Raw genomic sequence first — 23,700 nt, 5'->3', positions numbered from 1 at the left:
TAAACTGATGCAAACAAATTGAACAAATATAGAAATGTAAGCTATAGTCCAATGCCTTTGTGCACTCTGTAAGTAGGCTAATGAGTAATGAGTACAAACGTGCACACGTGTGCACGCACGCACAATTCCATAGAGACATTAGACATTACCCTGCCACTGACTACTAATACTCAAACACACAATCCTGCCAAAGCCATGCTTGATAATCCATCTATTTAATGGGACTTGTTCTGGTCTTTGGTACACCTGCAGGGTTTTATTAACTTAGCTTTGTTTGGGTAGTTTACCTCCTAAAATTTTTGTTTGTGACTTATAATTGCTCAACTGGCTGCCCACTGTTCTGAAATCAGTTTACAGCCATTTTCCTTATATATGAGTTGGCCGCAACCGCAAGCTGGTCTAGTGGTTCGCATGTCCGCCTCTCGACCGGGAGATCACGAGTTCTACTCATGGTCGGGTCATACCAAAGACCATCATAAAAATGGTACCTACTGGCCCTGGTCTGGCAAGGCACGCTGCAATACAGATGCGAGTGGGGAAGTCAAACTCTTGCGGTTACCACAGGACTGCCCCTCCCCCCCACTGTAACCCTAGCTGTATTGAGGTATTTCACTCACGTGACCAAGTCATGTGATGCTGCCATTTTGGACGGCACGGCTCGAATCAGTTTGAATGCGAGGAAGGCGACAAACGAAAAACAAAAGAAAAAGGAGCGAGATGCAGAAAACACCTTCACTATCCAGCGACGTAGGGCATTTACAGGGCGAGCAGAGGGAGAGGTATTTGCAAAAAGTGAGGTTAGCAGGCTTAGAGAACGATGTTTACCTGCTTCCACCAGGATTGTTCACTGACGTACGGAAGTACACGAAGCCCTCGTCTTTACCTGACTTCGGCCCACATGATCTGTATACCTATGTCGTTAAAAACCCATCGCCATACACAGGTATTGATCTGAAAGCGTATAAGAGTTTGGATGCCTACAAATATTTTGTGTCAGGCTGGGTAACATGCCTACATCAGCGGGTCGTCCCTGGAGCCGGTGGTCGCCATCTGATTACAGCTAAGGTTTGTTCACATTTTCATTTACTTTCGGTCCTCAGGATAAACAAAATGTTATTAAATGTCATTGAAATAACTTCTTAGTCTGTTGAGACATGGCCCGTTATAAATTTGCTGTTACCAGGCAATGACTAAGAACTGTATTATTAGGGTCGGTGTCTGTGTTGTAGCAGTGTACTAGCAACTAGCTGTTAGCACTAGCTAATGTCAACAACATAGTAGCTGGTATGTTACTGTAGCAATGTTTACGTTCAGTCATTTGGATGACTGTTAAAACCTTTCAGTCTCAAGTTTTTCCTTTACTGGATTTACTAGTTTACTGAGCTAGCGCTCTCCGGCCAGGCCGGGAGCCATCGCGCGCTCTCCGGCCGAGCCGGGAGCCATCGCGCGCTCTCCGTCCGAGCCGCGAGCCATCGCGCGCTCTCCGTCCGAGCCGCGAGCCATCGCGCGCTCTCCGTCCGAGCCGCGAGCCATCGCGCGCTCTCCGTCCGAGCCGGGAGCCATCGCGCGCTCTCCGGCCGAGCCGCGAGCCATCGCGCGCTCTCCGGCGGAGCCGCGAGCCATCGCGCGCTCTCCGTCCGAGCCGGGAGCCATCGCGCGCTCTCCGTCCGAGCCGGGAGCCATCGCGCGCTCTCCGTCCGAGCCGGGAGCCATCGCGCGCTCTCCGTCCGAGCCGGGAGCCATCGCGCGCTCTCCGGCCGAGCCGGGAGCCATCGCGCGCTCTCCGGCCGAGCCGGGAGCCATCGCGCGCTCTCCGGCCGAGCCGGGAGCCATCGCGCGCTCTCCGGCCGAGCCGGGAGCCATCGCGCGCTCTCCGGCCGAGCCGGGAGCCATCGCGCGCTCTCCGGCCGAGCCGGGAGCCATCGCGCGCTAGCTCAGTAAACTAGTAAATCCAGTAAAGGAAAAACTTGAGACTGAAAGGTTTTAACAGTCATCCAAATGACTGAACGTAAATATTGCTACAGTAACATACCAGCTACTGTTGTTGACATTAGCTAGCTTGCCGTCCAAAATGGTGGACACCGGGGCGTCACGTGACCCTGTGACGTCAGGTGAAATACCTCAATAGGTGAGGGGCTGAGGGCTATCGAAACGGAGCTCGACGCCACACCCATACGCCTTAAAGAGCTGGTTCGTACTGGGACAGGAGACTGCCTGAGGAGACCGGATTCTGACGTAAGAGGGACTTTGACTTGTATGTGGTTCATGTTTCATTAAAACCCTTTCACCACTATTCCAGTATCATTTGTAATTGGGAAGCGGCTGTGTGTCGTATATACCGATTGGTCGAGAAGTCGGATTCCCCAAGATTTCTTACGAGGTAATTTAGATGAGCATAATGTTATTTAATGTTAATTAGGGTTAGCCGTCTGTATATGAAGTTACGCAGTGGTGAAAGGGTGTCTTACAAGTCTTAATCCATGTTCGTGAACGGTGTCTGTCTGCACTGTTCATGAATAATTCCTCATCTTACTGGATTAAAAGCAGAAGGTTTTTGTGAAAAAATTCTGACCTGTTTTCCTCTACTAAGAAAACCAAAAAAGTGTTTACTTTCCTTATCATAGAAGGAATGTCCTCAATTAAATTTAAAGGACATGATTTATGCGACACAAATAAATTTAAAAACCGCAAACGTTATTCTGGAGCAATAAAGTTTTAAGATATGAACGTTACCAGAGTTGTCGTTTTATCTGGTTAATTATGCTCTTCCAAAGGTTTTGCAGTCTGTGTGTATGACCAGATGGAAACTGTTCACAATTTAGATGTATTTTTCTCACTTTGCATGGAGATCAGACTCCTTCTCGGAGATGCTGGCGGTCTGCGTGTGTCGTTACAGTGTGAAAACGGGGCACAGTCAAACCCGGGAGGTCTGCCATGGTGAAAAAATGTTTTGAATATGCCATGGTGTGGAGTGTTTGGTCTGAACTGTCATATGCCCCTTTTCCATCAAAGCAGTTCCAGGGCTGGTTCGGGGCCAGTGCTTAGTTTGGAACCGGGTTTTCTGTTTCCACTGACAAAGAACTGGCTCTGGGGTAGGGCTGCACGATTTTCTTGATAAGAATTGATATCACGATTCTCTGCACGATTTTTTTTTTTTTAACAAATTTAAATCTTTATTCAACGCAAATCTCAAATTCAAAATCACGACTAATACGGTCAAGGCAGTTGTGGTAATGTACAATGTGCACAATGTCCATGGCTATAACCTCCATGAAGTTCACCTAGAACAGATATTCACACATTCTGTTAGCCAGAACACCAATAAAATAAAAAACGCAGAGAAGACCCAATTACTTCTAAAATGAACTCCAATGAACTCTATGAAGTTCACCTACAACAGGCATTTACACACATTGTGTTAGCCAGAACACTGTAATAAAAACAGAGAAAACCCATTGACTGAACCATAACCAACAATTCTGACAAAAGGGGGAAAAAACTATTCAAAACTATTAAGTTGGCCATTCGTTAAGTGCAAAAAACGTATGTGATTTTTAACATAAAGCACAAAGGGCTGAATATGGACCTGGACATGGCCCTGCATAATTGGCTGAAAGATTTTTTGCCGAGAACACAAGTCTGTCAACATTTTGCAAGCGTGCAAACGGCGCGCTTTTCGGCGCATTCCGCTTTTTCCCCCGGCATTTTGGGCGACTTGTGTAATTCGTGCAGATCCGAAGAGTTTTTTTTGGGGGGGGGGGGTTGCTCTCCGGTAATCCACTCTGGTAGTAATGATAGACCCGAGTACTGTGCAGACCATACAACGTTTGGTTCCCCCTGGTGGATATATGGAACCATTGACAGCAGAGATAGTAAGATTGACAGTGTAGCTGCTGGCTGCTATTATAATATTCAACAGCGTTCCGTTACAAACTGCGAGCTGCTACACTGTCACTGGATGGAACCGATGGCTGGGCAATCTGGTTGCTAAGGAACGTGACTCCCGGGCTTTTCCTCAGATGGGTGTGTTCATTTTATCAACTTGCTGAATTTCATCTACTAGTGTGTATTTCTTTGGAGCCTCGGTGACTGGGAGTAAATGATCAGCGTTGAAGTGGAAGTCATTTACTCGTCTGCAATCAAAGCGTAAGTGTTAAAATAATTGTGCATATATATATATATATATATATATATATATATATATATATATATATATATTAGTGCTGTCAAAAATGTCGCGGCGTTAACTTGACTCAATTATAACGGCGATAATTTTTTTATTGCGATATTAACGCTCTGTGACATGATGCCACGCCCCGCACAGCCAGAGTCCTCTGCCCTCCCCCGAAGAGCCACGGTGCTCGGCTTAGGTTTCGTTTTCCCATCGGCGGCTCCAGCCCCACTTTGCAGTGGCTGTGACAAGACGTGTTATGCTCTGCAATAAAAAAAAACAAAACAAAACATTGGTACAACCAGTGTTCGAACTATGCCGATATTTTCGGGGGGGGGGGGGTCCCTTTTTTTCCCTTGGGGGTGCTTGCGCTTGTCTCAGAGCGCGGCTCTCCATCGTGCGCTCACTTCGGATATGCAAATGCTTCCCGTTACACACGATTGCTATGTCAATAAACATCATTTTGCCAATATTTTAGAGACCCCCCAGCATTTCCCAAATCATGTTTTCAAGGGATCTCATGTCTGTTTCAGGGGATCTCGGATCCCCCGTGTACCCCCGTAGTTCGAACGGTGAGCAAGCCCATTCACTTTTTATGCTGATAAGAGAATTACAATGGTTTTTCATGTGACAAAAATGTGCGATTAAATTGCGATTAATCGCGAGTTAACTATGACAGTCGCAACATTAATCGCGATTAAATATTTTAATCGCTTGACAGCACTAATATATATATATATATATATATATATATATATATATATATATATATATATAAACTTTGTCTCTCGTAACCTAGCCTCCTTCATCTAACCATATTAGCCATGACCTATCCTTGGGGTAAAAAAACGCCTGAAAAACGTAATGTTATTTGAGGAGTTGCATGATGACTGTATATGTTCTCAACGTAGTGTCTACATGGGTTAATGACTATTGTTTTTTGTTCCTAGATAATATTTAAGTGCCGTAATACCGTTCTATACGTGCAAGAATTGGTCTTATTAAAGCTTGTGGCTGTCTGGCTTAGTTAAAATGCTAACCGTTAGCACCCGACTAGCTGTTATTTTAGAACATCGAGTGATCAAATGGTAATGTGTAACCCATGTGTGTGTTATATGAGTTCGTGGTGCATACATCCATCCGTGGTAGCCACAACATTACAGTCATTTAGGCTGTCTAAATTAAGCAAAAACATTGGCGAATTTCGCCTCCTTTCAAAGTCAATGAGAGTGAAATTCGTTTGTGTCGGGATGGACCGTAATGAAGTCTTTATTTAAACATAATGTTCCTTGATAAGTGTCATTCCGTTTCATGTGTTTGCCGGGTGGGCCGTGAGTGCGGCCTAATCTTAAACTAATTAAGATTTGGCCACCGACTTGGCTATATTTACAGTGTCAGTGTTGGGTAATTTGGCTTCAGTTACAATCCTGCACCCACTGTGTTGCTATGTTGACAACTAGCTTACTTCTAAACTATTAAAAAGCTTGACATGATTCAGAAGAAAAAGGAGTAAAGATGGACTGACTTTGGGGTGGGGAACTGAAGATGGATTGGGAACTGAATTAATAAATAATAGTAATTAATAAATGTTCTGTTTTGTTGAAACTGTTGTCTGACTGATATTTTGTGTGTGGGGGGGGTCCGCGTCACCGTGCTACCTCACTCTTTTTTTTGACCATGGATGTGTTTGCATCCCTGATTTTGAGGCTTCAGTGATGACCGGAGACAAGTCACGATGTCCCCCCCCCCCCCCCCCCCCCCCCCGTACTGAACAGCCGCTCAGAGGGTGAGCTTGTGGCGGGAATGCCTAAATATTTCCTCGCCAGCACAGACAGCCGTTTCGTTTCGGGTTTAAACCCGAAATATTGCCACACCAAAGAATGCGAACCTCTCTTAGGAACAAACTGTGTTGGACGACTTGCCTAGCTCACTTCGCTAACGCCTGGGTTTTCATCATCCTCCATTTTCCTCATGCAGACTTCGCATATCTCTTCACTCACTCATGCTGCTGTGTTTCGAAAAAACAAGTATCTCTTTCTGCCTTGCTTGCCGCTGAATCACGTGACGTGCAGGTCCATTCATCATTGGTTTAGGGAAAAAGCCCGCTGCTACGCGCAACCACATGACGTACAGGTGCATTTAGGATTGGTTGAGGGAGAAAGCAACTACAGTGGACTTTACGGGAGCACAGAGGGAAACTAAAGTGTGACGCGGCTCGTGATGAAAAAAAACAGAAGAATCGTCTCTAATCAAAAAGTGAATCGCATGTAGGTGTGAACAGAGATCGCGTTTTTTTTTTAACGATATATCGTGCAGCCCTACTCTGGGGCCAGAAAAACCGGTTCCAGGCTAGCGTCAACTCTCTGCTGGGCCAGAAGAAAGAACCTCTTACGTCAGCGGGGGGGCGGAGTTGTTAAGACCAACAACAATAACAAGACCGTGAAAGGTCGCCATTTTTAAGCGGCGAGAAGCAGCAGCTGTACAAACGCGAAGTCATCCATTATTATTATTGTTGTTGCTGCTGCTGCTTCTTCCGTGTTGTTTTTGCTTCGATATTCGCGCCAAGGTTTATGCAAACGTAGCGACGTAACTGACGTATACAGCGACGTAATGACGTGGCTTCCCTTAGTTTAGTTTTCAGCTATGGAAAAGCAAACTGGTTCTCAGCTGGCTCGCAAGTTGAATGAGTTGTGAACCAGCACCGGCCCCGAACCAGCCCTGGAACTGATTTGGTGGAAAAGGGGTAAGTGTAGATAGAGTGCGCGTGTGTTTTTTTTTTTCAGGAAGAGGCTATGCGTTTAGTGCTGCTGGGACGGAGCTTAACGTGATGCTGTTAAAATCAAGAGCCGTTATATTGCCCGTCAGGTCTGCAGTCCATATAGCCACTGTGATTTATTGACACCAGTCAGTCAGGCTAAGATTTATACTTGAGCAGTAAGCGTCCTTGTGGATTATCTCTGATCCAGGCCCAGTGACTGACTGCTGTAGCATGTAATGTGGTCAGGAAGGGGGCAGGGTGAGGAAGCTCTGTGCTTATTGGAGCAGCAGCAGTAGCAGCGTGTGTGGGCGTTCAGTTCTCATCGCACACGAGCTCTACATCAACCCACCCGACTCTCTGGAGCCAACAACACAGCGATAGTGTCACTCACTCTGTCAGCCTGTTGGTCCCAGACCCTTGCTTCAGCATGGGTGATGTCATCTCATATGATGTCACCCATATCTCTCTGTGAACTGGTTTATTTCCAGTACATTAAAAGAACATCAGTATTTTACATATATTGCATTCATTCTTCTGTAGGTAGATTTTGGATTTTTGAATATCTGATAACGGTGTCACCCACTAAATTATTATTTTTTTCCACAAAGGGTAAAAAGCGTTCTTTAATATCCATCCACCCATTATCTGTAGCCGTTTATCCTGTCCTACAGGGTCGCAGGCAAGCTGGAGCCTATCCTAGCTGACTACGGGCGAGAGGCGGGGTACACCCTGGACAAGTCGCCAGGTCATTGCAGGACTGATGCGTAGAGACAAACAACCATTCACACTCACATTCACACCTACGGTCAATTTAGAGCCACCGATTAGCCTAACCTGCATGTCTTTGGACTGTCGGGGAAACCGGAGCACCTGGAAGAAATCCATGCTGACACGGGGAGAACATGCAAACTCCACACAGAAAGGCCCTCATCGGCCGCTGGGCTCGAACCCGGACCTTCTTGCTATGAGGCGACAGCGCTAACCACTATGCCGCCACTCTTTAATATATGAAATTATAATCATTGGCAAACGGGTGTGGTATATTTAACAATTATTCCACAAAATCGAGTCGTACATGAGCTGATAGCCGACGAGACACGTAGTGCAGTTAGCTATAAGCCATGTACGAGGAGATTGAATGGAATAATTGTTTTATTCTATCCACGCTCACTGGATTTTGAGAAACTGAGCATTTTTATTTCTTGCAAATTCAATAAATAAAAACTTCATACAAAACGTCCGACCAAATCATTTCTTAAATACCTATCGATGGCTGCATGAATTGACTTTAGTATTGTTTGTTTGTTTTTTTTTGTAGAAAGCGCCGTCTTCCTGTCGTGCCGAGGTATAGAATAGCTTTAGACATTTATTTAATTCTTCCTGGGACATTTCAGTGATGTAATTTTCAAACTTCTTTGCGTTTTTGAACCAGTCTAAAAAAAATTTGACATATTTTAATGCTTAAAGATGAAGAATGTAGACAAACCAGTGAAATGACAGGAGCAGTTTGTGAAAAATGTGATAATAATAATTCTTGAAAAATAAATATATATTATTTACCAGCTGGGAGGTCCGTATTGTGAAATCGTGAATATCGTGACCTTAAACAACTGGTAAATAATATATATATATATATATATATATATATATATATATATATATATATATATTTTTTTTTCTTTACCGAATTCTAACAGAAAATGAGAGCGGCCGAAAGGGAAACCATATTTAGAACGAACCTGCTACAAGCTTGTTTTCGGCTTTCTTCTGAAATGTTTTCTTTTATTTCGTCTTCATCAGGGTGGTAAAACTCGCTTTCGCTGTGAACACTGTCGTTATCGCTGTCCATGCTGTAAAATTAATGCTATTGTACTGAGAAATGCCAAAATAAATGTTGACAAAAAAATTGCTACGATGTTTGTTGCTGTGAACGAGCGATTTCGCCAAAGGTCCGTAACCAGGATCCGGATCATAGGATTCCGGACTGCTCGCGAGCCAATCAGAGCGCATGATTTGATGGAAACCGGACCGCGAAAAAAGATGATGTACATTCTTACCCTTAAATACTTTCATTCTATATTTTGTTGCTTTTTTTTTGTTTGTGGTTTTTTTTTTTTTAATTTTGTTTTTCAGTGCAGTTTTTATTTCATCCTCTGTTGGTTCAGCAACACGCTCCGCCATTTTGTTTTTCTCTACTCACGGTATAGAGATCTTGCATGTGACGTCACAGCCAATCCAGATTGTAACAAACGCCATCTTGTCGGTCAAACGCCATATTTCCGCCTTCTACTTCTGCTTCTACTTCTACCTTTTCTTCTGGAAAACTGTACTATATACAATTCTACTACAACGGCTGCGGCTACAAGCTCTCCCTACCTGTGCACGTTTTTTGTGTGTATTTTTGCGTGTTGTTCGTCTGTATCGGACTTCAATATCCACTACAACCGTATGGACTTACTGGACATTGGTTTCCAGCAGAAAATGACGGTTTGTAGCGATTTCCATCGCATGCACAACATTCCGGACGAGATAGCGAGACCAGCGGGGTCTCCGTGGATTGTTATCGGGTCTGGCAGGCGAAGGAGGCGAGAGGAAGCAAAAGCAAGGCTGCAGGCAGAGCCGGCCTGTTGACTAAGCTCAGAAAACAGCCACTCAAACCTCCACTGCTAAACCTCTACCCCTCCAACGCCAGATCCATGGTAAACAAGACGGACGATTTGGAATTACAGCTGGAATTACCTTATTCTATTCTATAATCGGCTGGTCAGTGCTATACTCAATACTTAAGTGACTTACCCGTCCAGTGAGGATTCTTGTTTACAAGATGCCACATCTGAGTCGCTGACAAATCCTGAATTTCTGTAAAGATAACTGTCCAGAGATTTATAAGCACGCAGTGCTTCGCCACTGAACAGCGAGGGAAAGTTAATGAGGTAATTATTCACGTCTGGGTATTCCGCTGGCAGTTCCATATCCACTGACACGGTCGTGAAAACTCCGTCCGGTAAGCCATAAGGGTCACTAATCTGTAGATCATTTATTTTAGACATATATCTAGTTATCTGTTCATTAGAAAAATGAGCTGTGTGGTCCATCGGTTGAAATTGATCCATTCTGTACACGAGTGCAGCAGTATTCAGCTGTGCTTTTTACCGACAAGATGGCGGCTGTGTACTTTCCGGTCACGTGACCGCAAGATCTCTATATGAGCTGATCGCCTAGTAGTAGAGTAGCCAATCAGAGCGCGCGATTGTTCATATCCAGTGAATGTGGACATGATGAGAGGGATTAAACATGCATTGTTATAGGAAACATTCTCCAAATATAACACTAACAGTATGCGTCAACACGTTTATGGAAATGTAAATATATCATCATGCAATCTAACTCTGATTTATAAAGCGGGACTGTGCTCTCAACCAGTCCAACAGCAGCACATGTTCCTTGCATATGTATCCTATTTCAAAGCTCTGTGTGAACGAAGCCAAGCCAGTTGGTTCCTAGTGCAGCTATTCATCTTCGTTTTGTTTGTTTGGATTTGAGAGACCAATAGTCAGAGCGATGTAATTATGATTGTTGTAGCGTGGTGCTGTGGCAGTGCACAGCTGTCGGTCATGTGATGTTGTGCACATGATTATTTTTGATACGTCTCTTAAAAAAAAAATCCACTGTGTAACTTGTCTAGTTGCTCAATAAATTTTCACCAGTGTCTACGTACACACTTGTACACTACTCACCACTATCTTAAGTAATGGTGTTAACGTGAGTCTCTGTGTTTTTGCTCTTCAGGGGATCATCCAGAAGATCGTGGACATCCACAAGGTGAAATGTGTGGCGTGTTTCGGCCTCCGCCTCAGTCACGTCCAATCAGGCGAGGTCCACTGGCTCCACCCCGACATGGGCGTGTCCCACGTGAGGGAGAAATACGAGCAGAACCGATCACAGGATGAGTGGAGGTGAACCACATGCACACATCTCACACCTGTCCGGAAAACAAAGTCTGTGGTGGGTCATTTGTTTTGGAAATGGCACATTTGAATAAGGTTTAGTGTCACGGCTGTGCTGTGAAATGTCCTGAACACTCAAAACATATTCTTGGTGTTGTTTCTTATTAGACTGTAAAGGCTTGAAAAGGGCTTTTTGGTTTTGTAAAGCAAAACAGAAGTATTTAAAATTGATTTTGCAGAATATTTACTGTGTGCAGCAGAGTAGTATTTTAGCCCATGTTTACATTAGACCGTATCAGCGGATCATCAGATTAACGTTTTTAAAACGATTAGTGTGCACACAGCAACGCCAATACACGATTCGCGTGCACACAACAATACCAATACGCGGATACGCTCGGCTCCGCAGGCATCCTGCGCTCCAAATCACTCCGCCCTGAACAGCGAGTGCCCTCTGGAGGGTGCGCACTCCGGCCCTGCGCAGCTCACAGAGCGCGCGAGTGAAGCACACTAGCAGTGTTTTCGGGACTGAGCCGCTGTGTGTGTGATCCCAGCGCATATCACTTACCACTTGCAAGTGGAAGGATGGCAAGCCTAAAGACAATCATAACTACACAATGGGCAGTATTTGCATCAGTATTTGCAGTATTTTCATACTTTTATACTCTTTAATGAAAGGTGATACAAGGCGGAAGTCCACGCCGTTTTCCAGCAGTCGCATCACATGACCAACGCCAGCGAATCAGGAAGGTGGATGTCACAGTGACGTTGTCCAATGAGGACGCCAGCTAGAGCTCAGCACAGCGTATTCGCGTATCTCAATGTTTACACAGCACCGGGCCAGACACGATCTGGATTGAATACGTGGACGCTGGCGGATTCCCGTTTCCCGGCGTTTCCAGGTGGTTTAATGTAAACGGACAGTGCATCCGCGAAGAAAACGAGACAGATACGGTCTAATGTAAACGTAGCCTTAGAGTACCGACTGTAATTGGGTTCAGATGTAAACCGTTTCCTTGGCGCGACAGTCATTAAACACTTGAATGTCAAATTCGATCAGGAAATCACAACCTTTTTAACGTTAAGATTTATCCTATTGCTTAGCATAAAATACTGCTTCTGTTTAAACAATATATATGTGTTATTTACCAGCTGGGAGGTCCGTATCGTGAAATACTGTGACCGAGGTCTTGAAAGTACTGAGTGAGGCCCTCTGGGCCGAGGTCAGTATTCAAGGTCATGGTATTTCACCATACGGGCCGACCTTAAGCTGGTAAATAATATATTTATTTTTCAAATTCTGACAGAAAACAAGAGCGCCCGAAAGGGAAAACCGAGCCGAGCCGCCATTTTGAATCCTCATTCACGGCTGTAATGCAAATTGCTTCCTCCTCGGTATACAAGTGCACTTCCATGGCAGGAAAAAAACTACATTTTGCCGCCTATGTAGTCCCCTATTTATACAAATAGGAGTCATTCAGGATTCAGCCATGTTTTTGCTCGGCGTTAGCAAATTACAGGTTTTTATCTTTCTCCTGAAATGTTTTCTTTTATTTTGTCTTCCTCAGGGTAGTAAAACTTGCTTTCGCTGTGAACACTGTCGTTATCGCTATCCATGCTGTAAAATTAATGCTATTCTCCTGAGAAATGCTGGCAAACATTTATAATATTTTTGATAATCTTATAAATAAATCCTATTTAAAAAAAAAAGATAAATGTTGACAAAAAATTCTACTGTGTTGCTGTGAACGAGCGAGTCGCCAGACATCCATAACCAGGGTCCGTATCGTAGGATACGGACCCGCTCACCAGCCAATCAGAGCGCAGGATTTGGACCGCGAAAAAAATAAAATAGTTTATGAACTTTAGGAAAGACAGCTGTCTAAACACAGCATCACACATTACTACATTATTGCTTCGTTTTCTATATTATGATTAGAATTTAGTGTACACCTGAATTCAGAGATGTCCACAAGCACCGGCGGTTTTCTCCGCCTACATAGACAGTTTGCGCCGGCTACTTGATCCCAGAGCAAAATAAAAACTTGCCTTTCAGTGTTCAAGCAATTTATATCATCTCCACTGCCCATAATTTGCTGCAAATCCATGAAATTGTCTTCAATTCAGGCCTAACATGACCAGCAGCGACGCTATATTTGTTGAACGGTTTTCACGCTCTGATTAGCTGAGCCAGACAACGTGACCACACCGTAGTGTATGTAGTTGTGCTATAGAGCCAGGCAGCGTACTACAAAGGGGAACTGAGAAAGCCAATACACATGCATCTGGAGAGAAATATCATACATCTTTCGCAAGTATTTTACAGGGAAATGGTTAGTAATTTATTAGCCTAGAGTGCACCAGAAGGCATGTAAATTTCAAAATTTTCTGGGGATAATGCCCCCGGATCCCCCTAGCATTAGCTTGCCTTTGGCGCAAATTCCATACCCACCTACTACTTTTTTATTTTTTTTTAGCCGGCTAATTCAGATTTTCTGGAGAACCCTGAGGTTGTAATAACTGACCAAATTTGCTAGCTTGCTGACCAGTGGTGATTAAAACTAGTAGCCATGTTAGTTAGCATGCTAGCTAGCTAGCTAGAGAATTTGCCTCCTGGTTTTAACCACATGATTTTTCTTTCATAATTTATTTTTAGTGTTTCTAAACAGAAAGAGATATGCGAAACAAAAAGACCTGAGTCGCCTCACAACCTGACACTGCTTGGTTATAATCCGAGTGAAAAATTATTAACATTTATATTCAGGAATTGTTTTGACATTCGCTAAAATGCTGCCCACTGATTTTTATTACCTTGCCCGCTACCAAGTAAGCGGGGCGAGGTATTGTTTTCAGTCGGGTTTTTTTGTAAACGATGTTATGGGAAAACAGCTGGACCAATCTTCATGAAACTTTCAGGATAGATGAGCATTGGTCTCAGATAGAACCTCCAACATTTTGAGGGTCATCCGGTCAAAGTCACCAAAAAGGCCAATTGTTTTTGTTCTGGCTACTGCCTCGTATAGAGGCGCTAGCCACTATGTCATCATGCTGTAGGGGTGTAACAATCGCACACTGCGCATGCGCATACACGTGTTCTGATTAAAATGGCTGGTGAGTGTTATCAATTTGGTTCACCATTCGAAATAAATGGACTAAACTAAAGAAATCGCTTTCAGACATGTTTATGCTTATTACAGAGGGAAAGTGCATTCCACTGAGCTCTAGCGCCGGGCCATTTCCGGGAAATAAGAGTTTCGGTCATGGCGATAGCGTGTGTATGTCAGCCTCGGTTCAGAGGTTTCAGTTTCGAAAACTGTAAGAGGTAAGAGTAGAATAATATAAAGTACAGACACTTGGTATATTTTACTTCTGTGATTTTTTTTTTTTTTTAAATTGTTCATTTTTTGGATTGCGCTTCATTTTTGTAGCTACTGCCTCATAGAGCAAATATACCGTATATGCCATATTTACTGTGTGGACATGGTATCAGAAAACATTTTTATTTTTTATAAGCAGTAGCCACATGGACCCAGATGGTACCTTTTTTTTTTCTTTGCAATATCTTCCTTCATGTCCATCATACAGTGGTGCTTGAAAGTTTGTGAACCCTTTAGAATTTTCTATATTTCTGCATAAATATGACCTAAAACATCATCAGATTTTCACACAAGTCCTAAAAGTAGATAAAGAGAACCCAGTTAAACAAATGAGACAAAATATTATACTTGGTCATTTATTTATTGAGGAAAATGATCCAATATTACATATCTGTGAGTGGCAAAAGTATGTGAACCTTTGCTTTCAGTATCTGGTGTGACCCCCTTGTGCAGCAATAACTGCAACTAAACGTTTCCGGTAACTGTTGATCAGTCCTGCACACCGGCTTGGAGGAATTTTAGCCCATTCCTCCGTACAGAACAGCTTCAACTCTGGGATGTTGGTGGGTTTCCTCACATGAACTGCTCGCTTCAGGTCCTTCCACAACATTTCCATTGGATTAAGGTCAGGACTTTGACTTGGCCATTCCAAAACATTATTTTTTTATTCTTCTTTAACCATTCTTTGGTAGAATGACTTGTGTGCTTAGGGTTGTTGTCTTGCTGCATGACCCACCTTCTCTTGAGATTCAGTTCATGGTCAGATGCCCTGACATTTTCCTTTAGAATTTGCTGGTATAATTCAGAATTCATTGTTCCATCAATGATGGCAAGCCATCCTGGCCCAGATGCAGCAAAACGGGCCCAAACCATGATACTACCACCACCATGTTTCACAGATGGGATAAGGTTCTTATGCTGGAATGCAGTGTTTTCCTTTCTCCAAACATGACGCTTCTCATTTAAACCAAAAGTTCTATTTTGGTCTCATCCGTCCACAAAACATTTTTCCAATAGCCTTCTGGCTTGTCCACGTGATCTTTGGCAAACTGCAGATGAGCAGCAATGTTGTTTTTGGAGAGCAGTGGCTTTCTCCATGCAACCCTGCCATGCACACCATTGTTGTTCAGTGTTCTCCTGATGGTGGACTCATGAACATTAACATTAGCCAATGTGAGAGAGGCCTTCAGTTGCTTTGAAATTACCCTGGGGTCCTTTGTGACCTCGCCGACTATTACACGCCTTGCTCTTGGAGTGATCTTTATTGGTTGACCACTCCTGGGGAGGGTAACAATGGTCTTGAATTTCCTCCATTTGTACACAATCTGTCTGACTGTGGATTGGTGGAGTCCAAACTCTTTAGAGATGGTTTTGTAACCTTTTCCAGCCTGATGAGCATCAACAACGCTTTTTCTGAGGTCCTCAGAAATCTCCTTTGTTCGTGCCATGATGCACTTCCACAAACGTGTTGTGAAGATCAGACTTTGATAGATCCCTGTTCTTTAAATAAAACAGGGTGCCCACTCACACCTGATTGTCATCCCATTGATGGAAAACACCTGACTCTAATTTCACCTTCAAATTAACTGCTAATCCTAGAGGTTCACATACTTTTGCCACTCACAGATATGTAATATTGGATCATTTTCCTCAATAAATAAATGACCAAGTATAATATTTTTGTCTCATTTGTTTAACTGGGTTCTCTTTATCTACTTTTAGGACTTGTGTGAAAATCTGATGATGTTTTAGGTCCTATTTATGTAGAAATATAGAAAATTCTCAAGGGTTCACAAACTTTCAAGCACCACTGTAAGTGCTACCGGGTGAGGTTTGTTTTGCCTGGCAACTTGTTGTTTAGCAGTAAAAGTGCTATTCAGGGTAGTGCTATTCAGCTAAACTCACGCTTTTTAAATGTTGTAACTCTGGATGCTCCTCATGGCTTGGTGTCCTGTTAGTGTCTACGATGATTTGCTGCAGTGTTTGGACGTGCATACGTAAATATCTCACTGAAACTCTGAATGTTTATAATGGAGAGAGCATGACCTCGTTATCTGTCTAACTTGAGTTTCTTGATGTGGATTTTAGGTAAGCTATGCAAGTTTGTTTAAGCAATCTAAACGAGCTAGCTCACAAACTGGGAAGCTAATACCCTGTCCACACTAGGGATTTTGTACCGATACGAAACTACTTTCGTACCGCAACACCTGTCCACACTAGCAACTATACCTGTACTGTAGCGGTATAACTGTATCGGTACGAAACCCACAAATGTATGGGTTTCGTACCGGTACAGTATCGGTACTGTAGCGCTTCGCTGTAGTGTGGACAGATGAAGCGGCTCTGTATCGATACAAATATAATGCGCATGCGCAAAGTCACACACCTCAATCGATGTCTTCGCTGAATAAATAGTGAAGAACGGAGATTCGTTTTCTTTGTTTCTTTCTCAACTGCCTCGCACATTTTATACGATTCGACTGAATAAATGACCACCAGAAATACAGACTGTACACTGACAACAAAAAGCACACACACGTTGTTTCATCCGCCATATTCTCGGAAGGAAGTTACTCGGTAACCACGGAAACATTTCGCGCACGCGCATTTCAACTACCGTGAAAGAAAACCGCAAACATTTCTCGCTAGTGTGGACAGATGCACTAAACTGTACCGGTATACTTTGTATCGATACAGTTATACCACTTTCGTACCGGTATAAGTGTGAACACAGCATTAGTCTGTGAAATTCTTAGTCAGCCGGCTAACTTCACCGATATAATGGTTAGCTGAGATGATTTGCCGCTACAGAAACAAAGCTCCTTTGACTAATAATACTTTATAATTGCCTGTAACCACAACTGTTTTCTTCTGTGGGCGTGGAAAGGTGTTTGATTCAGTAGTATGAAGTAAACATGACTGTTTATGAACACTTTGCTAATTCTGATACCCAGCAGCATGACATTTTAGTAAATACCTGATTCGTTTGGTAACCATAAGGTGTGACGTATCTCTCAGGGGTCTGTTGGCAGCGACCATTCTGATTTTACCTGGGTGGATTTTTTTTTACTTTTAAATAAAGTGAAAGAAAACTGTGTGTGTGTGTAGAAATCAACCCCATCCTCCCCTAAGATGAATAGCAGTCTTCCCTTGTCTTCGTGAAGATTTAGCAGTCCGTTGTGGCACTGCGACAGAGAGGTTTTTTTTATTCCATCTTTTTAAGGGTTTACACAAACAGAGCATTACGCGTAACTGCGTGATTTGTGTTTACAGCACCTGGGCCAACAGCATCGCCATTGTAGTGCACTGAATAGTGATCGGTACTTAAACTGTCACTGGACCAACTGGCCGATGTGTGTGCCATTAAGTCATGGCGTACACGCACCATCTCACAGATGGCATTTTGTACTTTGTGTTCTCTCTCTAAACCAAAGAGAGACAATATAGCATTACTGCTGCCCAAACTGCACTTATTCAGGCTCTGCTAGCCAGCTGTACCTTCTTTTCACCCACCTCAAATCAGCTATAACACGCTTTGTTAGCTTCACTGTACCTCAGAGAGTCGGGAGCTCAAAGAAAACAAGAGAAAGGGGTCGTACTGGTCTTTTTAATCATCAGCTGTTTCATTTCCATGCCACTCAGGACTTGGCTGTCTCTTCACGGGCTTTGTATAAAGGCGCACGCTTTTACCGGGTTGTTAAAGCAGATGAAGAGCAGTCTGGTGACTGCTCACAAAGGCCATTGATACCATTTTGGAAGTCCAAACACGAGTCTGCAAACTGAGTGAGAGAATACCATTAAAGACAACCTGATGTCATTTAGAGGAGAAAAGCAGAGGTTTGGTTAAGCCATCAGAAATGTTTTGTTTTTTTCTCAAAAATGATGTCATTGTGGTCATTTTCCTGCTTCTGTTTGATCTGTCTGTAGCTAATTGGAACAAAGATACATATGTTATTTATTAGCTGGAAGGTCTGTATCGTGAAATACCGTGACCGAGGTCTTGAAAGTACTGAGCGAGGCCCTCTGAGGCGAGGTCAGTGTTCAAGGCCGAGGTCACGGTATTTCACCATACGGACCGACCTTAAGCTGGTAAATAACCTATTTATTTTTTTCTTTACCAAATTCTAACAGAAAACGAGAGCGCCCAAAAGGGGAAAACCGAGCCGCCATTTTGAATCCTCATTCACGGCTGTAATGCAAATGGCTTCCTCCTCGGTATACAAGTGCACTTCCATGGCAGGAAAACAACTACATTTTGCCGCCTATGTACTGTAGTCCCCTATTTATACAAAATTGAGTCATTCAGGATTCGGCCATGTTTTTGCTCGGCGTTAGCAACAGTTACAGGTTTTTATCTTTCTCCTGAAATGTTTTCTTTTATTTCTTCTTCCTCAGGGTAGTAAAACTCGCTTTCGCTGTGAACACTGTCGTTATCGCTATCCATGCTGTAAAATTAATGCTATTATGCTGAGAAATGCTGGCAAAAATTTATAAGATTTTTGATAATCTTAAAATAAATCTTATTAAAAAAAAAGATAAATGTTGACAAAAAATTCTACTATGTTTGTTGTTGCTGTGAACGAGCGAGTCGCCAGAGGTCCGTAACCAGGGTCCATAACTGGGGTCTGTACCATCGGATACGCACCCGCTCGCCAGCCAATCAGAACGCAGGATTTGATGGAAACCGCACCGGGGGGGAATTATTTATTTATTTTCCTGAGCTAATTGAATAGCTTATCTTTTCCAATCTGCCAATCTGTTATTTCTTCATTATGATGATTATATTATTTGTCTGGGATTAACTTCAAATACCAATCCATTCTCTTCACCATGTTTCACGTGAATGATTTTAGAGAGTCACCTAACAGCGCCTTTCTTCAGGTAGGAACAACAAACCTGATGTATTTCGATCTGGTTTCCAGAAGCATCAGTAGAGAATCAGCGTTCAGTGAAGTAATACTAGTGTCAGATGTTTTTATTTTGGTTTTGTTGGAAAAAGTGCAGAATTTGATGCTGTTGATCATGATATTTTAATGAACTGATTGATTTGCATAGACTGGCGTCACAGTGGTATAGTGGTTAGCGCTGTCGCCTCACAGCAAGAAGGTCCGGGTTCGAGCCCCGTAGCCGGCGAGGGCCTTTCTGTGCGGAGTTTGCATGTTCTCCCCGTGTCCGCGTGGGTTTCCTCCGGGTGCTCCGGTTTCCCCCACAGTCCAAAGACATGCAGGTTAGGTTAACTGGTGACTCTAAATTGACTGTAGGTGTGAATGTGAGTGTGAATGGTTGTCTGTGTCTATGTGTCAGCCCTGTGATGACCTGGCGACTTGTCCAGGGTGTACCCCGCCTTTCGCCCGTAGTCAGCTGGGATAGGCTCCAGCTCGCCTGCGACCCTGTAGAACAGGATAAAGCGGCTAGAGATAATGGATGGATTTGCATAGACAGTTATTTCATGGTTTAGATCCTGCTTGAGTTTAGTTTAGGCCCGAACTGATCACATCATCAGTTTTTCTTCAGCTAATCAAACGCAAGGTACATCACCACTCTTGCTGGGGGAAAGTTAGGGGTTAGGTGCCTTGCTCAAGGGCACTTCAGCCAGTCCTGCTGGTCCAGGGAATTGAACCAGTGACCTTTTGGTCTCAAAGCTGCTTCTCTAACCATTAGACAGTTTTGTTAGCATTAATTGAGATTCAGAGTGTGTAAAGAGTGCAGTATGGTGTCCCACAAGGCTCTGTTGTAGGTCCTGTTTTATTTTCCCTTTATGGTGTCTGTGCTTAACTGTTTTCAGCATAGAAGTAATGTTAATGCATCACAAAATGGAACTGTATTAAAAACACAAATCCTAATTATTCTGCTTCCTCCCCACACACGCATCACTCCTTTCAAGTTTGTCTTTTTCCTTTTTTTTTCTTCTTTTTAAATCAAACGCATGTTTTTTTGCCAGTCAGTGCCCCAGGGGTGCGCCCAGATTAAAAAAAAAAAAAAAAAGGATTAGTCAGAACATGAAAACGCTGTCAATGAATTAGCGCTGGCACACAATGCTTGTTTGAGAAAACAAACCCTCAGGGCAACACATGTTAAACTCTGTCTGAGCATGTCACCCAGGTGAGGTCATCCTCCAGCAGACTGCGGTTACATTCAGAAATGTCAGGAGAAGTCCCCTCGGCACATCTGCACAGCCACACACACTGCTCGGTTTTCCGTAGGTGCTGACAGGTCTCCATCTCGTCTTTGTGTACTCCGCAAGCTCAGAGACTTCAGGGTTAGGGAATGATGTCGTCATCATCAAAGGACAATTGCTTTAATCTCAAAGGTAGCGTTGGTTTGTTTGTTTGTTTGTTGGTTTGTCTGTTAGCAACATTACGGAAAAATTAATAAATGGATTGCTCTGAAATTTTTTCCAGAGGTGTGACTGGGCACAAGTAACAATCCATTAAATTTTGGCGGTGATCCGGATCACCTTCTGGATCCCGGATTTTTTTAAAGGATCAAGTTTTTCCCCGTTGAAATGAATGGGCGCACGACGCAAAAAAACAGATTTTTCCTTCTGTAGGCCAAACCGTAAGGTGTAAAGTTATGAAACTTGGTACACTGATAGAGGAGTGGACCCTGATCGATTTCATCAAGTTTCATGTTGGTGCGTCTCACGTTCTAGCGCCACCAACTGATCACAGTCTTACATGCGTTCATGCACGTAACTTTTGATCCGTATGTCCGATTTTCATAAGTCTGGTGCCGTTGGAATCCTTGGAGCTAGACGATTCCAACGCACCCTATGACGTCATTCTCCGCCTAATCAGATTTTCCGCCATTTTGAATTTTGTCCAAAGTGAAGATAGAGTGACCCTGGCCGCATGTTTTGTCCGATCATCACGAAACTTGGCACACATGATCTCCAGTCCATGCCTAATGAATGATATTCGTTTCGCTCTCATACGTCGAAGCGTTCGCCCGTGGCAGCCAATCAAAATTGATGGCGAAGCCACCAAACAGGAAGTGAGCTCATAGTACGGAAACGCTTTAACGTATCAAGACCATATTTAGTGGCATGACTTTGGACACCATCCAAACTACCCTCATCAAATATGGTGTCATTTGGCCACTAGGGGGCGTCACAATTAGCAAAAATGTATTTTGGCTCATATCTCAGAAACGCTTTGACGTATCAAGACCATATTTGTTGAGATGACTTTCAGCACCAGTTCATGTACCCTCATCAAATTTGGTGTCATTTGGCCACTAGGGGTGCCACAATGAGCAAAAATGTGTTTTGGGTCATATCTCTTTACGGATTTAGAATTACATCTAAATTTTCATGTTAGTGATGCTCTGGGATGTCCCTGTGAAGAACCTTGCCAGCCTGTCATCTCCGTATGAGAGAATCTGCCTTGTGTCTTGGCCAAACTTTCGCTTGTTGACACAAAACTTGTCGTGTGGGTGTGCGGTCGCCTCTGTTGCCGGGTTGCCATGGCGGTGCACCTGAGCAAGCACACTTTGGCATTTTCTCCAGAAATGCATTCTAGTTATTATTATTACCTCCGCCAAGGAGGTTATGTTTTCGGTAGCGTTGGTTTGTTTGTTGGTAGGTTTGTCTGTTAGCAACATTATGGAAAAAGTAATGAACGGATTGCTCTGAAATTTTTTCCAGAGGTGTCACTGGGCACAAGTAACAATCCATTAAATTTTGGCGGTGATCCGGATCACCTTCTGGATCCCAGGTTTTTTTTAAAGGATTCTTGGCGGAGGTCTGCGCTCTGAGTGCTTTTCTAGTTTATTTTTATGATGTCCCCAGTTTAAGTGGGCATCCAGGGATGATTACATCACCTTTTGTCCTGCAAGTTTCAACATCAGTGCCATTGTGGTATTAAAGCTTTACCATAGAACCTCATTAGATTATTCCTCTTATATCACTGACTGACGCATCATACTTTTTATCCATTTGTAGTGACAGTTAATATTGTGGAACAACCGCAAGTTAGTTCCTGTTATCATTTCCAGGAACAAATAATCATTCCTTAATGTTCCTTCAGTTTCTTTTGAAGTTAATAAGGAAGGGGGGGGGGGGGGGAGTTTGTCATGCTGCTGAGAAACCGCACAAGTCCTCTATCCTGAAGACATTCCCAGAAAAACGCTTTACAAAGTGCTGGCGCTAGGAACTCCTTCCATGATCAAACATCTCCTCGCAATGCTTTTTTCTTCATTAAATATCAAAATAACTTCTCTTTTTAATCTGTTTATTATTACGTTTGGATTCTCTGGAGCATCTGCCATACAAGTTTCTGTGTTTAACAATTATTCACCGAAGGCTCAGTGAATATCGGTGAATAATAACCGAGATGAAGTCGAAGGTTTTTTGTTTTTTTAAATATGATCGTACTGTATTAAGAACGTGTGCAGAGTATTCAGATGGTGAATTTTTTTGGGGGGTGGGTGGGGGGGGGGAGAGAAAGAAAAAAACAAGGAGCAAGAGGAAGCATCAAGAGTCAGATTGTAATTGCGTGTTGGCACTCTTTCTTTTCTCCTCTCTGTTCCTGTGGCACTTTCTCACTGCATGAGCAGCACCAGAGACATTCGTCATGGCCGAGACTAGGGTTCTAATCAGAGTAACGGTGGTGATCGGGGGGGTTTGAGAGGATGGTTTGGTGTGTGGATCCTCCGCAAACATCAGATAATCGAGAGGGAGAACCAGAATGCACTTATCACTGAGCTCTCTGCCAAGGAGGGATCGGTTCTAATGAATTACACCGCCAAAGAAACGAGACACGCACACACGTACATTTTATATAATATATATACACACAATCTTACCCATGCACAAGCTTTCATTACACACACTCTGACTCAGTCGTTCTTGCGCGCACACACTCACTTTTGCTAACACAGATTAGGTAAGCCGAGCCAGATCTTCTCCTCTTGTCTGTTGTACATTACCTCACTTATGGAGAGTGATGACTGGAAAACCTTCAGCAAAAGTCTTCCTTGCTCACACAGAGACTTTTCCTGGCCACTGCTGGTGTAACTAGCAATATTAGATTTTCTGTTGTTCTTGGACAGATACAGATTATAATTCTATGCAGTTTGATGGAAAAGTGAGATGCCAGACCATATACTATTGATCTAAATGGTAAGTCATGAATACAGACTGGGGCGGCACGGTGGTGTAGCGGTTAGCGCTGTCGCCTCACAGCAAGAAGGTCTGGGTTCAAGCCCCGTGGCCGGCGAGGGCCTTTCTGTGCAGAGTTTCCATGTTCTTCCCGTGTTCGTGTGGGTTTCCTCCGGGTGCTCCGGTTTCCCCCACAGTCCAAAGACATGCAGGTTAGGTTAACTGGTGACTCTAAGGCCCTGTCCACACGGCAACGGATTCAGGTGAATCTGATAAAATTGTTTATCGTTTCGGCCTGGCGTCCACACGGCACCGGCGTTTTGGGTGCCCCAAAATGAAATCTTTTG

The 23,700-nt window shown here is 43.5% G+C and overlaps 1 protein-coding gene across 7 annotated transcripts in view; it reads left to right on the top strand.

Moving 5' to 3' along the window:
* Positions 1 to 23,700, top strand: part of ptk2aa (protein tyrosine kinase 2aa) — a 336,131-nt gene that overhangs the window by 181,604 nt on the left and 130,827 nt on the right. For all 7 annotated transcript variants that reach the window (XM_060942653.1, XM_060942652.1, XM_060942651.1 and 4 more), the window contains one exon: positions 10,719 to 10,885. In XM_060942653.1, coding sequence (XP_060798636.1) covers positions 10,719 to 10,885 — 167 coding nt within the window. The remainder of the gene's footprint in view (positions 1 to 10,718; positions 10,886 to 23,700) is intronic.

Source organism: Neoarius graeffei, chromosome 16 (assembly GCF_027579695.1).
Source record: "Neoarius graeffei isolate fNeoGra1 chromosome 16, fNeoGra1.pri, whole genome shotgun sequence".
Classification (NCBI taxonomy): Eukaryota; Metazoa; Chordata; class Actinopteri; order Siluriformes; family Ariidae; genus Neoarius; species Neoarius graeffei.
Note: the sequence above shows the minus strand (reverse complement) of the source record. Positions and strands in the feature narration are given on the sequence as shown.